This window comes from Chrysochloris asiatica, unplaced genomic scaffold, assembly GCF_000296735.1.
Source record: "Chrysochloris asiatica unplaced genomic scaffold, ChrAsi1.0 scaffold00027, whole genome shotgun sequence".
Taxonomy (NCBI): domain Eukaryota; kingdom Metazoa; phylum Chordata; class Mammalia; order Afrosoricida; family Chrysochloridae; genus Chrysochloris; species Chrysochloris asiatica.
In genome coordinates this window covers 6,749,561-6,762,989 of record NW_006408545.1, presented here as the reverse complement: position 1 = coordinate 6,762,989, position 13,429 = coordinate 6,749,561, and the positions used below count along the sequence as shown (strand labels likewise).

Sequence of the window (13,429 nt, the reverse complement as noted above, 5' to 3'; positions counted from 1 at the left end):
TATATATATATTAGTTTGGATAGCTTACTGCTTCTGAGTATATGCCAAGCCCAAATCAATGAATGTTGTGAAATATATTACTGATTTATGGGTTAATGCGCCAGCCTGCAAAGCCGTTTGAACTGCAAGGTCAGTGGCTCAAGCTCACCAGCTGCATCTCGGAAACTCTATACAGGGTCACTATGGGTGGGAACAAACTCGACAGCACTTAACAACAACAACAACATGCAAGAGAGTGTTCTACAATTATGAAAACCGTCTTCCAATTTCTTCTATGTGGATTATGAAATAAAGATTGCATAAAAAGTGTATGGTCAGGTCTACCTTATGCAGTTCAAACCAAAATCTGATGAGGTTAACATTTGATGGAGCTTTCCAATCTAATTGTAAACTGGTGTTCGCTGGAACCAAGTCATAAGGTTTCTCCGGTGTGTCAAATGTTTCCACAGTGACAGAATGACTCTCAGCACACCACATTTCCTCAGAGTGGCAGGCCAGAACCTTTGTAAAAGAGAACAATTGTTTACTTTTTCAGATCATTGTGCTTGAGAATGGCAATAGCATGTACCTAATTTACTCACTGTACCTTTAACATATATCGTTTCCCACCAGACAGTTCAGTGACAAGGAGGGTGAGGCTTCCACTTGGAAATTCACTTTGTCTTAAAGGAAGCTCAGGAATTAGAGGTAGGCGTGAGATTGCCAGCTGATATCGGACTGACTCTTTTGGCCCATTTGGCTTGGGAGATTCTCCCCAGGAGATAATGAGGCTTGTGTCTGACCGCACGGTTGTGTTAATAAACAGAACTGCTTCTGGTACTGAAATGAACAGCAAGGAAAGACAAGAGATATTGCAAGAGCACTGAAAGGTAGAAAGAAGTAATAGGGTCTTGGTTGGGGAAAATCATGCCATGTTAGCCGAATAAATGACATATGTTCAGAATTAAAGTCAGATGTTTATTTAATGGTAAGTTAACAGACTGCCTGAAAGTTGCACACCTATTTTTGTCTAATGACCAAATCATTCTCTGAATCCAGCCCAAGGATAAGGTGGATGATAGTGAATACCCATCTAATGAGTTTTGTGAGTATCATCAGAGACATACAAAATAAATGGGTCTGGACTCCTGGTGTGCCACTGTAGGATAAGCACTGGACTGAAAACTACGAGGTCAACAGTTCAAACCCACCAGCTGCTCCTCGGAGATCCTACACAGGGTGGCTATAAGTCTGAATTGACTCAATGGCACTTAAATATAACGGACTTCTTGAAGTCTGAATCCATTTTCTTTACAGTAATGATATTTCATCATTTAAAACTCAGTAGCCTTTGAAGTTCACATGTTGATGTTGTAGCTAAGTAACATCAACCCATCCTGTATAAGGTTTCCAAGGAGGATCTGGTGAGTGTGAACTGCCAACCCTGTGGTTCAAGCTGATCTTGCGGTCCAGCACATTAGCCTGCCGCACCACACCAGGACTCCTATGGTGGGGAAAAATCCACTGCTGTAAAGTCGAATTCAGCTCATAGCAACCCTGGAGGACAGAGTAGAACCGTCCTTAGGTTACCAAGGCTGTACTCTTTACAGAAGCAATCTGCCACATCCTTCTCCAGCAGCAATTGGTGGGTTTGAACCACCGATCTCTCCATTAGCAGCTGAGAGCTTAATCACAGCATCACTGGGCTCCTTTAACCACATACGTTGTTGTTGTTAAGTGCCATCAAGTCACTTCTAACTCGTAGCGACCCTGTATAGGGTTTCCTAGGCTTTTAAATATTTGCGGGAGCAGAAAGCCTCATCTTTCTCCACCTGAGCGGTTGGCAGGCTCGAAGAGCAGACCTTGTGGTTTTGCAGTCCAGTGCTTATCGTATGGAGCCACAGCATTGCCCTTCACCATATATGGTGGTGGTTGCATACCACTGAGTCGGTTCCAACTCATAGCAATCCTTCATAGGGTTTCTAAGGCTGTAAATCTTTATGGGCGCAGAAAGCTGCATCTTTCTCCCACAGAGCAGCTGGTAGATTCGAACTACTGGCCTTGTGGTTAGCAGCCCAGTTCGTAATCCACTACCAGGGCTCCTTTCACCACATATGTTGCTGTTGCTAAGTGTCATTGAGTCAATTCTAACCCATAGCAACCCTGTGTTGGGTTTACGAGGATGGCTGCTGTCATGAGCATTAACCCATAGTGCCGCACTAGAACTCCTATGGTGTTGTTGTTAAGTGCCATCAAATCGGTTCTGACCCAGAGCAACCCTGTCTGTATAGGGTTTCTGAGGAGCAGCGGGTGAGATTCAACCACCGACCTTGCAGTTCAAGCTGAATTTGCAGTCCAGGGCATTAACCCACAGGGCCACACTGAAAAGTACTTAGGATATCAGTGACACTGGTGAAACAAAGACTGTATTTCCTGGCCATACAGTATTAATTTTGATGGAGCTCTGGTAGCGTAGTGGTTACGAATCAGACTGCGAACCACAAGGTCAGCAGTTCGAAACTACCAGCTGTTCCGTGGGAGAAAGATGAGGCGTTCTGCTCCCGTAAAGATTTACAGCCTTGGAAACCCTGTACAGGGTCACTATTAGTCAGAACCAACTCCACGGCACATAACAGTAACAACAACAACTCCCTATTACTTTTCATTTTGATGGAATATTATTCACCATCCTCAGGTCATCGAAATATTTTTCTATGATGGCATTTTTGTCATTAACTTTTTTAAAAGCTCACAATGTAGAGATTATTAACATTCAGGAAAAATATTCAAACATGAATGAATGTATACATGTAAAACTTGCATCAAGCCCGTAACTCACCTCCACTTTGAGTTTTTCCCCAAATCTCTGTTCCCAGAAGTAATTGTTCCAAAAAATCAGAATAATAATTCTTTACAGCTATCTGAATCATGTATGTTGAAAATGGTTGTAATCCTTCAATATGGGCTAGACGCTCCTGAAATTCCTGTAATTAATTTTTTTAAGTCAGTAACTGATGCTTGGCCTTTGCACAAACAGGAAGAAATTATTTAATCAGAGAGAAAAAAGAATGTAAAGACTTAAATGTTATTTTTTTAAATCTTGGCTCATGAATGACAACTCTTTCAATCTGCCCAAACCTTAGTTTATTTAATCTCTCCATGATAAATATGTCCAATGACTGGAAATCTTTAGTCATTTTATGATATAACTCATTTCATGTGTGAAGCTAAATTTCCAGAAGTGGAGGGATACTATTTCAATAGCATTTGCATTTAAAGTAAAAAAGATAGTATTATAAAATTTAGAAACATAGATGAACACAATAGAAGATTAAACTACATTATCTAATAATTCTTGGAAATTAAGTTTAAGAGGGTTTAAAAAAAAAAAAAAATCCCTTAGACCAATGGCTGTCAACATTGGTTGTACTTGGAGTCATCTGGGAAGCTAGAAAATCTGATACTTGAAATCAATCCCAGAGATTTTTATTTAATTGTCTTGGGGTACAATTTGGGGACCAGAGATTTTAAAAACTCCAATGTGCAATAAAGTTTGAGAACTACTGCCATAGACCCATTTAGACCATTAATTAAAGTGAAGGAAACAAAGTAGATTGGTTCCAATTACAGAAATGTCCAATGTCACAAAACCAATCTTGGTCAACTAAGTGATCTGATCTGTCTCTAAAACAACTCTTTTGAAAACTAGTCTAAGAAGGATTAAAATAGATAAAGAAAGTAACAAAAAAATCAAGTGTGCTCTTTGGCATGTAGATGTCCAATAGATGATGGAAATTTTCACCTTTTGGTCGGTTAAAGCTAAGCACCAAGCAAAATACTAGTGATTCCATCACTAAGGCAACTAAAACCAGTGGTGGAATAAATTGTGCCAATTCAGACATACATTTATTCAAGAAATATCCAGGATGGGCCTATACAAAACCAAGTTTTGTGGGAGGTGCTAGAAGATAACAATGAATAAAAACAGACACGTAAAAACTGAAGAAAAAAATGCAATCAAGTTGATTCTGGCTCATAGCAACCTAATAAGGCAGAGAAAAGCATTTTGTGGCATATAGGAAACAATACACAAAAATACAGTGTAGGCAATGCCCTTGACATTGACAGTTAATTTTTACCCTTGTTGGATGTCACATACACTAGCCAGCACCACTCTCTGGGGATAATTAAATAATCAATAAAGGGAACAAGCTTCGTTCTTTCAGGGTACTTGGGAAACAGTGACATTGGCAATGTACCAAATGGCCTCAGTTAATACTTTCTTGAAGCTTAATTTAGTTCAAAACAAGAAAACTAGAACATATATGTTTCCATAAATCATTAGCTATAAAAAGTTGCATAATAGTACATTTCAGAACACATAAGAAATGCTTTGCTGTGGTAGAAAAAATATCATTTCAAAAATGGGCATCTGTTAGCTCCAGTCTTACCAGCATCCTGTATTTCTGGTCAGAGCTGTTTGTCCTGTAATTAACTTCTCTGTAATACACCAGGTATGTTGGAGTAGGGCTGGTGACACCATACCATGTACTGTTAGTTTTGGCAGCTGGTAATCTGATGGTGAGGCTGGTGTTGGTGACGTTGAGTATAGCTGGTTCCTCAATATATAAAGCTAGAGACAGAAATGCTTTATCTAAAATAACAAGAAAACAAAGACTGAATATATACATGTATATGTATAAGATGGGAACAGAAGATGAATTTAACATCAAGGATAATGTCAAATGTTAAAAATAAATTGATAAAACATACCTAGCTTTTGCTTGAAAGACTGTGAAAATGCTTTGGAAATGCTGTTCTTTATGAAGAGACTGTGTATAGCAGATCGTACTCAATATCTTCCTCCACGTTAAGTTCACAGAAGTCTGAGCTTTTTCATGATCAGGGGAAAAACTCAGTTTCTGAGATCCCCTTGCAGCCTGACTAGTCAGGCAACACCGTTCTAGCCAATCAGATGAAAGGGGAGTGTCTGCCAGGTGGGACTTCCAGGAAAACTGTTTCATTAATAATTTGAGCCAACTCACTGGCACACACACTCTGCCCTTTGCCATCTTCCTATCCATGATGCCATGAGACACAGCTGCCATATTTTGCTAAAGACAGTTGGGGTAAGACATAGTCCGGGTCCGTGATGGCATTGTCGAGCTGCAACTCCTACATAAACAGCCAATCAGATTGTACACTGCACAGTTCCAGGGGTCATCATTTTCAGAGACTACATAAGAAGTGTCCTGGTGTGGGGCTATAAGATAAAGTTAGCACTGGATGCTAACCCCAAGGGCAGTGATTCAAACCCACCAGCTGCTCCCCAGAAACCCTGTACAGGACCACTATGAGTCAGAATCAACTTGACAGCACTTAACAACAACACAAGGACAGTGAGAAACAGTTTTCATTAGACTGGAGTCCTGGCCTAGGACTCTTTTTGTAGAACTCAGCTCAGACATCATCTCCCCTGGAAGCCCCACTAACTTCCCTAATCTAGGTCACTATCTCTATCCTTCTACCACACCCCACACATTCTTCTACCTTAGTACTAGGCAAGTCTCTTCCGGTTTTGGTTTTTTCCCTCTTCTGGTTTTGTTGCCTTTATCCATCCCTGAAATGTGAGTTCCTTTTGTGGGGATATCATTTATAGCACATACCATTTCTCACTGTCCTTGTGTGCTTGATTCATCTTTGTGCCACCAGAGTCTGGGAGGGTTCCTGACATATATTAACCTACATCCTAGTTGTTGTTGTTGTCAGGTGCCATCGAGTCAGAACCGACTCATAGCGACCCCATGCACAGCAGAATGAAACAATGTCCGATCCTGGACCAACCTTACTACTGCCGCCACACTCGATGCCATCAATGATGCCACCTGGCCTATCCATCTCTTTGGGGTCTCCTCTTTTTCTCTGACCCTCCATCTTACCCAGCATGACATCCTTTTCCAGTGATTGTTCCCTCCTGACAATATGTCCAAAGTATGAGAGACGAAGCTTAGTCATCTTGGCCTCCAAGGAGCACTCTGGCTGCACTTCTTCCAAAATAGATCTATTGGTTCCTTTGGCAGTCCATGGCACTTTCAGTATTCTCCTCCAACACCACAATTCAAAGGCATCAATTCTTCTACGATCTTCCTTATTCACTGTCCAGCTTTCGCATCCATATGAGGTTAATGGCTTGGGTCAGGCGTACCTTAGTCCTCAAGGTGACATCTTTGTTTTTCAACACTTTAAAAAGTTCCTGTGCAGCAGATTTTCCTAATGTAATACGTCGTCTGATCTCTTGACTGCTGCTTCTGCGAATGTTGATAGTTGATCCAAGAAGAATGAAGTCCTTGACAATTTCAATCTTTTCTCCATTGATAAGAATGTTCTTTATTAGTCCGGTGGTGAGGATTTTTGTTTTCTTGACATTGAGATGCAATCCATACCAAAGGCTGTGTTCCTTGATCTTCATCAGTAAATGTTTCAAGTCCTCTTCACTTTCAGCAAGCAAGGTTGTATCATCTGCATATCGCAGATTGTTAACGAGTCTTCCTCCAATCCTGATGCCATGTTTTTCTTCATAGAATCCAGCTTCTCGTATTATTTGCTCAGCATACAGGTTGAATAAGTATGGTGAAAGAACACAACCTTGTTGCACACCTTTCCCAATTTTAAAACATTCAGTGTTCCCATGCTCTGTTCAAACAACTGCTTCTTGGTCCAGGTACAGATTTCTCAGAAGTAAAATTAAGTGTTCTGGAATACTCATACTTCTCAATGTTGTCCATAGCTTGTCATGAAAGCCTTTGCGTAGTCAATAAAGCATAGGGAAACATCTTTCTGATATTCTCTGCTTTCAGCCAAGATCCATCGGACATCAGCAATGATATCTCTCGTTCCACGGCCTCTTCTGAATCCAGCTTGAACCTCTGGAAGTTCTCCTAGTAGCATGAGTCAATTTTGACTCATGGTGACTTTATGTGTGTCAGTCTAGAACTGTGTTCCATAGGGGTTTCAATAACTGATTTCTTCAGAAGTAGATCACCAGACCTTACCTCCAAGGAACCTCTGAGTGGACTCGACCAACCAACCTTTCAGTTGGTGTTTTTAAGTGCACAGAGTCAGTTCCTACTCATGGTGACCCTGTATAGAGCTTCCAAGGAGTGGCTGGTGAGTTTGAAGTGCTGACCTTGTGGTCCAGTGCTTCATTCCACAAAGCCACACCAGGACTCCAGCCTTTCAGTTAGCAGCCAAGTATGTTAACCATATGTTAACACCTAAAAACTCCTAAAATACATTGTTGTTGTTGTTAAGTGCCATCAAGTCAGTTCCGACTCATAGAGACCTTGTATAGGGTTTCCTAGTCTTTAAATATTTGTGGGAGCAGAAAGTCTCATCTTTTTCCCACAGATCAGCTGGTGGGCTTGAACTGCTGACACTGAGCTGAGACATATTAAGTATTTGTAAAATGGTGTTGATATTTACTAACATAGCTTACCAAATTATAAGATGCACTCTTTCAATTAAGCAAGAAAATTACAGGGGAAATGTCTAAAAGGCTGAGCAAACTAATTCCTTCCCTTACTAGGTTTGTGGTTTTAATCAAGACATCCAGCTCTTTATGCTTCAAATCTATAGAAAATGGGATAATTATCTATATCACAAGATCTTTAAAAATTACATAAATTTATGTATTTGTTGTTAAGTGACATCGAGTTGGTTCTGAGTCATAGCTACCCTCTAAGGGTTTCCAAGAAGCAGCTCGTGGGTTTGAACGGCTGACCGTTTGGTTCACAGTCCACTGCTGACTCTACAGTGCCACACCAAAATTGATGTATATGAGTATATAAAGTACTAACTCTGGTGCAGCTATGCGGATGAGCACTGGACTGCTTATCAGAAGATCAACAGTTCAAGCTCATCATCTGCTCCTCAGAAACCCTATACAGGGTTGCTGTGAGTCGGAACCAACTAAACGACACTCAACAACAATGATCCTGAGACAAAGTGAACATTTAAAATAAATGTTAGCTATTACTATGAGTCAGAATCAATTGATTGACATCAGATTTGGGTGTGTTTTTTAAAACTATTATTATTATTAGTGAAAGGCGCTCTAGTAGCGTAGTGGTTACAAATTGGGCTGCTAATCTCAGTCAGCAGTTCGAAACTATTAGCGGTTCCATGGGAGAAAGATGAGGCTTTCTGCTCCTGTAAAGATTTACAACCTCGGAAACCCTACATAGGGTCTCTGTGAGTCAGAACCAACTCCACAGCATATAACAACAACAATTGTTAGTAAGACTATTGGGAAATAATGCAGAACTGAATTGAAAATTCCAAATATGAATTTCAAAGTGCAGAAAAGCATATTTAATCAAATATAACTATATAGACAAATGTCTTGTAATAATGTTCAAGGAGACTGTGGGCCTCTTGTTGAGAATACTTGGGGCATTGGAGAAGGATCGTTTACTAAAGTTGCAAAGTGGGTGGTTCTTCACTTCCACCAGTGCTTACCCAATAGTATTCAGTTTGTGCTGCTGTCTGGTCAGCACATCACCTGGTGGTGTAGCAGCAGAGCAATAAACTGATGCAAAGGTCATTGTTACTTTTGCCTTTCCTTTATTATTATTTAACTGGTATGGTGTGGTGCTTAGTGTGGTGTGGTATGGTATGCTATGGAATGGTATGGTATGGTATGGTATGTTTTTCAGGAACAGAAGGCAAGTTTTCTTTCCATTTATAGTGAGGACGTTAAATGCCCCAGGCAAAATGAGAATGTAACTGGTAATTGCTTAAAATTTCCAGCAGATGGAGCTCAAAGTACTTGTAATCGAGGTCCTAGAACTTCAAATAATATGGACCCTTTATTTGGAGGAAACAATGTGAGCATTATATCAATTATTAGTTTCTAATTAGTTCTTGTTATAAAAGTTCATGCTACTTTTAGAATATTTATTTCTAGAAAGATGTATGTGTGTGTGTTTCAACTTTAAGCAGGCATTGCATGAACTTTAAAATTTTTTAAATAAGGTTGGCAGTTCAAATCCACCAGCCACTTTGTGGGAGAAAGGTGAGGCTTTCTATTCCCATAAAGATTTACAGCCTCAGAAACCCTAGACAGGGTCCCTATGAGTCAGAACTGACTCCACGGAATGCAGCAGCCTCATAGGAAACATGGGTCAGCACCACAACAATCAAAAACCTCATCAGTAATACATTCAAAACTAAGATTGTTGTTGTTGTATTAAGTGCCATCGAGTTGATTCCGACCCATAGCGACCCTGTATAAGGTTTCCAAGGGGCGGCTGGTTGGTTAGAATCATCAACCTGTGCTTAGCAGTCCAGTGCTGATCTTACGGCATCACATCAAGACTCCCCAAGAAATACACAATGACAGTGGTGGTTGTATACCCCCAAATCAGTTCTGACTCAGGCTGTACATCATTACAGGAGCAGGAAGCCTCATCTTTCTTCCTCGAGTGACTACTGACCTTGTGGTTAGCATCTCAGTTCATAATCGACTATGCTACCAGGGTTCTTTGATGAATATATCGTTGTTAAGTGCCATCAAGTCGGTTCTGACCCAAAGCTACCCTGTAGAGGGTTTCCAAGGAGTGGCTGGTGAGTTTGAACTGCCGGGTTTGTGGTTATATAACATTGTTGTTGTTAAGTGCCGTCGAGTCAGTTCCAACTCATAACGACCCTGTATAGGGTTTCCGTAAAGCAACTGGTAAGTTGGAACCACTGACTTTGCCATTCAAACCAACCTTGTGGTCCAGTATTATTATCCTGGTGTGCCACAATACTAAATAAAAATGGCACTTTACCTTGAAATATACCTGATGCAATGCTTTGGGATACCATTGGGAGGCCTAAAATACATTGGCAGAGAAATGTAAGAGAAAAGTCCTGGTGTGGCGCTGTGGGCTAATGTGTCAGACTGCAAAGTTGTTTGAACTGCAAGGCTGGTGGTTCAGGGTCACCAGCTGCTCCTTGGAAACCCTATACAGAGTTGCTGTGGGTCAGAATCGACTCGATGACACTTGACAACAACAACAACAGTACTAAAAAGAAAAGGTGAATCAGGAGAGTGATTATAACAGAACAAGACATTCCACAGCTGAGGCCATGAGTCCACACAAGGTTACCACAAAGTAACTGATAGTCCAGGGCAGACTGCAATCATAGTGTACACAAAGGACTGATTTAGAATTCAGTGCCACACTGAGAGCACCACAAAGGAGGTGGAAGAACAGCATGGAGTAGGACATACAGAAAGATTTTCTCACCCCAAACAGGAATGAATACACTGATGGCGAATGTGATTGTATTACCTGGAAAGGGCTGTATAACTGGACTGTATGCCAAGATCTGCTTACTCTCTGAGGCCTTCACCTGGAAGGGGATGGACCCATTTCTTTTCTTTGCTTGATAAATCTGTGTGCTGTCCTTTGCAGTGATAATCCAATACAGAAATTCCCCATCCACGGTTAAACTAACAAGAGTTTTTCCTGTTGATAAAAAATACATAGTAGTAAAAATTTTAAAGGCATATCTCAAGTTGTCTACTCTATACAATATGCATATGACATATCTTCTGTATCATAACTGCTAAAATTTGAATCAATTTATTATCTCAATATGAAAACTAACACTTTCATGTCATTAGGTTAAGGGTTTTATAGCTATTTTCTCATGTTAGCCTTGTGCATAATCCTGAAATAAGAAAATCAGGATACTTTAAAGATCATTTAGCTGACATAATATGCGACGGGCAGGGAAGGCCTTTTTGTAGTAGTGGAAACCGAGGTCTGAATTTGTTAAATAGCCTACTAAAGACCACAAATTGGTAACAGCAAAGCCAGGATTTTAAATTTACACGACTATGTCAAGCAACACCAATCAGAAGGAAGGCATTGGATGGTAAGCAGAGGGCTCAGGGTCCTGCTCAATATTTTTATGAGTGATTTGGAATGACTGGGTGGTAAATCTAGTTAACAAATTAGTGTTGTTGTTTAGTGCCGTCGAGTCGGTTCCAACTCATAGCGACCCTGTATAGGGTTTTCAAGGAGCAGCTGGTGAGTTTGAATTGCCGACCTTATGGTTCAAACTGACCTTGAGGTCAAGTGCTTATCCTACGGTACCACATCAGGACTCAGTAGATATGAATAACAGGCAAAAGACACTTGTTTCCCTTACAGTCCTGAGATTCAAGAATATCTCAAAAGAATGAGGAAATTGACTGAAATTTAATAGGAACAAACATGTAACTATAAATTAAATTAAATTAAAGAATTAATTCTACGTTTAAATAAATGAAAGGAAACTATCTTTAAAATAATGTAAAACAAATTATGAACTTTTCAAATGGCAGACAACTCAAAGAGCAGAGCTCATGTCATTTTCAGTTGCATGATGGGAACCAACCTTAGAGGATATTAGTCAGAGTGAAACCACAGGAGGATGACAAGAGCAAAGAAGTCACATCACCTGTAGAATAATGAATAATTTTTGCATCTAAAGGTAACACAAAGGGCTATGACAGCTCTCTCTACACAGCTAAATGTCTACCATGTGCAATTTAACCTTCATAAATTTAGAGGTTATAACCAAAAGAACCAATAGATCTGTTTTGGATGAAGTGTAGCCAGAGGCCAAGATGGCCAAACTTCATCTCTCATACTTTGGACATAGTGTCAGGGGGGACCAGTTGCTGGAAAAGGATATCTTGTTTGGTAAGGTGGAGGGTCAGAGAAAAAGAGGAAGACCCCCCCCACCCCCAACGAGATGGATTGACCAAGTGGCAGCATCGATGGACTCAAGCATGGCAACAGTAGTGAGGTTGGCCCAGGATCCGGCAGTGTTTCGTTCTGCTGTGCATAAGGTTGCTATGGGTGGGTACCAACTTGATGGCACCTAGCAACAACAACAACCAATTAGTAGATGGGAAGAATAAGGAGGATATTCTTCCCATGCACAGATTGGTTATAACATCATGTCAGTTTAATGGTCTTTAAAGTTAGTCTGATTTTCTAATTTTAAGATTATGTATTTCAATGATGAATTGATGAAAGACTGACTAGTTCTATAACTATAAATAAATGACTCATTAGATAATTCTTCTGTATCTAATTCAATAGAAACAAGTGATTATCCTAAATATGAGATGTTGAAAATATGATCTTTGCTCTTCAGTCCAGAGTATGTTGGAACTGTTTTTGAAGGGCTCTGAGTGACACACCAACAGAAGCATATAGTCAATGACAGAGAAAGATCTACTGCTGCCAGGTGTTATCAAATCTCTTCCAACCACAGTGACTTTATACAGGGCTTCCAGGGAAGCAGAAAGCCTCATCTTTCTCCTGAGGAGCGGCTGCTGGATTCATACCTTTGACCTTGCAGTTAACAGTCCAACACATAACCTGCTATGCTACCAGGACTCCTTGATATATATCATGTTTGCAATTTCAAAACTTTATTATATAGAATTTTATGTGATGGTAAAAATGTTTTATATATGTGCTGTTCAATATAGTAGCCATTAGCCCTTACTAGAGTTCTAGTGTGGCACTGTAGGATCAGCACTGGACTGCTAGCCATAAGGTTGGCAGTTTAAACCCACCAGCTGCTCTTTGGGAACCCTATACAAGGCCATTATGGGTTGGAACTGACACAAAGGCACTCAACAACAATAACAAAGCCAGTTATTGGTGTGGCACTGTAGGATAAGCATTGGACAGCGACTCCTCCAGAAAACCTATAAAAAGGTTACTATGAGTTGGAATCAACTCAACAGCACTTAACAACAAACCCCTTGGTATCTTGGTGTGGTGCTATAGGATAAACACTAGACTGCTAACAGCAAGGTCAGCAGTTCAAACCCACCAGTCACTCCTCAGAAACACTGTACAGGATTACTGTTAGTTGGAACTAACTTGATGGCACAATAGACACTTATTAAGCATTGAGCTGCTAATATTGTGGTTAGCAGTTCAAACCTAACAGCTGCTCTACGGAAGAATGATGAGACTGTCTGCTTCCTTAAAGATTTACTCTGTCCTACAGGATTACACTATACTGAAATTGTAGTATAGTGGATTATGTGTTTCCTTGCTAAGCACAAGGTCACCAGTTCAAATCACCAGGTGCTCCAGGGAATAAAGATTAGGCTTTTTATCTCATGAAGATTTACAGCCTCAGAAACTCTATATAGGTCACTATGAGTCGGAATTGACTTCATGACACCTAACAGCAGCAAGGGTCTAATTAGTCGGAATCAACTCAATGGCAGTGGGGTTAACCATGGTGGCTTTTGAGCACTTGACATGTTGTGTCCAGTATGATTGAGGAACATGACTTTTAAATTTTTATTTCATTTTAATTAATTTAAATTTAAACAGCCATATGTGGCTAGCAGTTACCATATTGAACAATGAGGAGTGACTAT

General features: G+C 40.2%; 1 protein-coding gene across 1 annotated transcript in view; it reads right to left on the bottom strand.

The window, feature by feature from the left end:
• Positions 1-13,429, bottom strand: part of ROS1 (c-ros oncogene 1 , receptor tyrosine kinase) — a 182,461-nt gene that overhangs the window by 85,920 nt on the left and 83,112 nt on the right. The window contains exons 26-31 of the mRNA XM_006839976.1: positions 12,605-12,607; positions 10,317-10,493; positions 4,431-4,633; positions 2,819-2,963; positions 587-819; positions 325-501 (exon numbers count right to left, since the gene is read on the bottom strand). Of these exons, the coding sequence (XP_006840039.1) occupies positions 325-501; positions 587-819; positions 2,819-2,963; positions 4,431-4,633; positions 10,317-10,493; positions 12,605-12,607 (938 nt within the window). The remainder of the gene's footprint in view (positions 1-324; positions 502-586; positions 820-2,818; positions 2,964-4,430; positions 4,634-10,316; positions 10,494-12,604; positions 12,608-13,429) is intronic.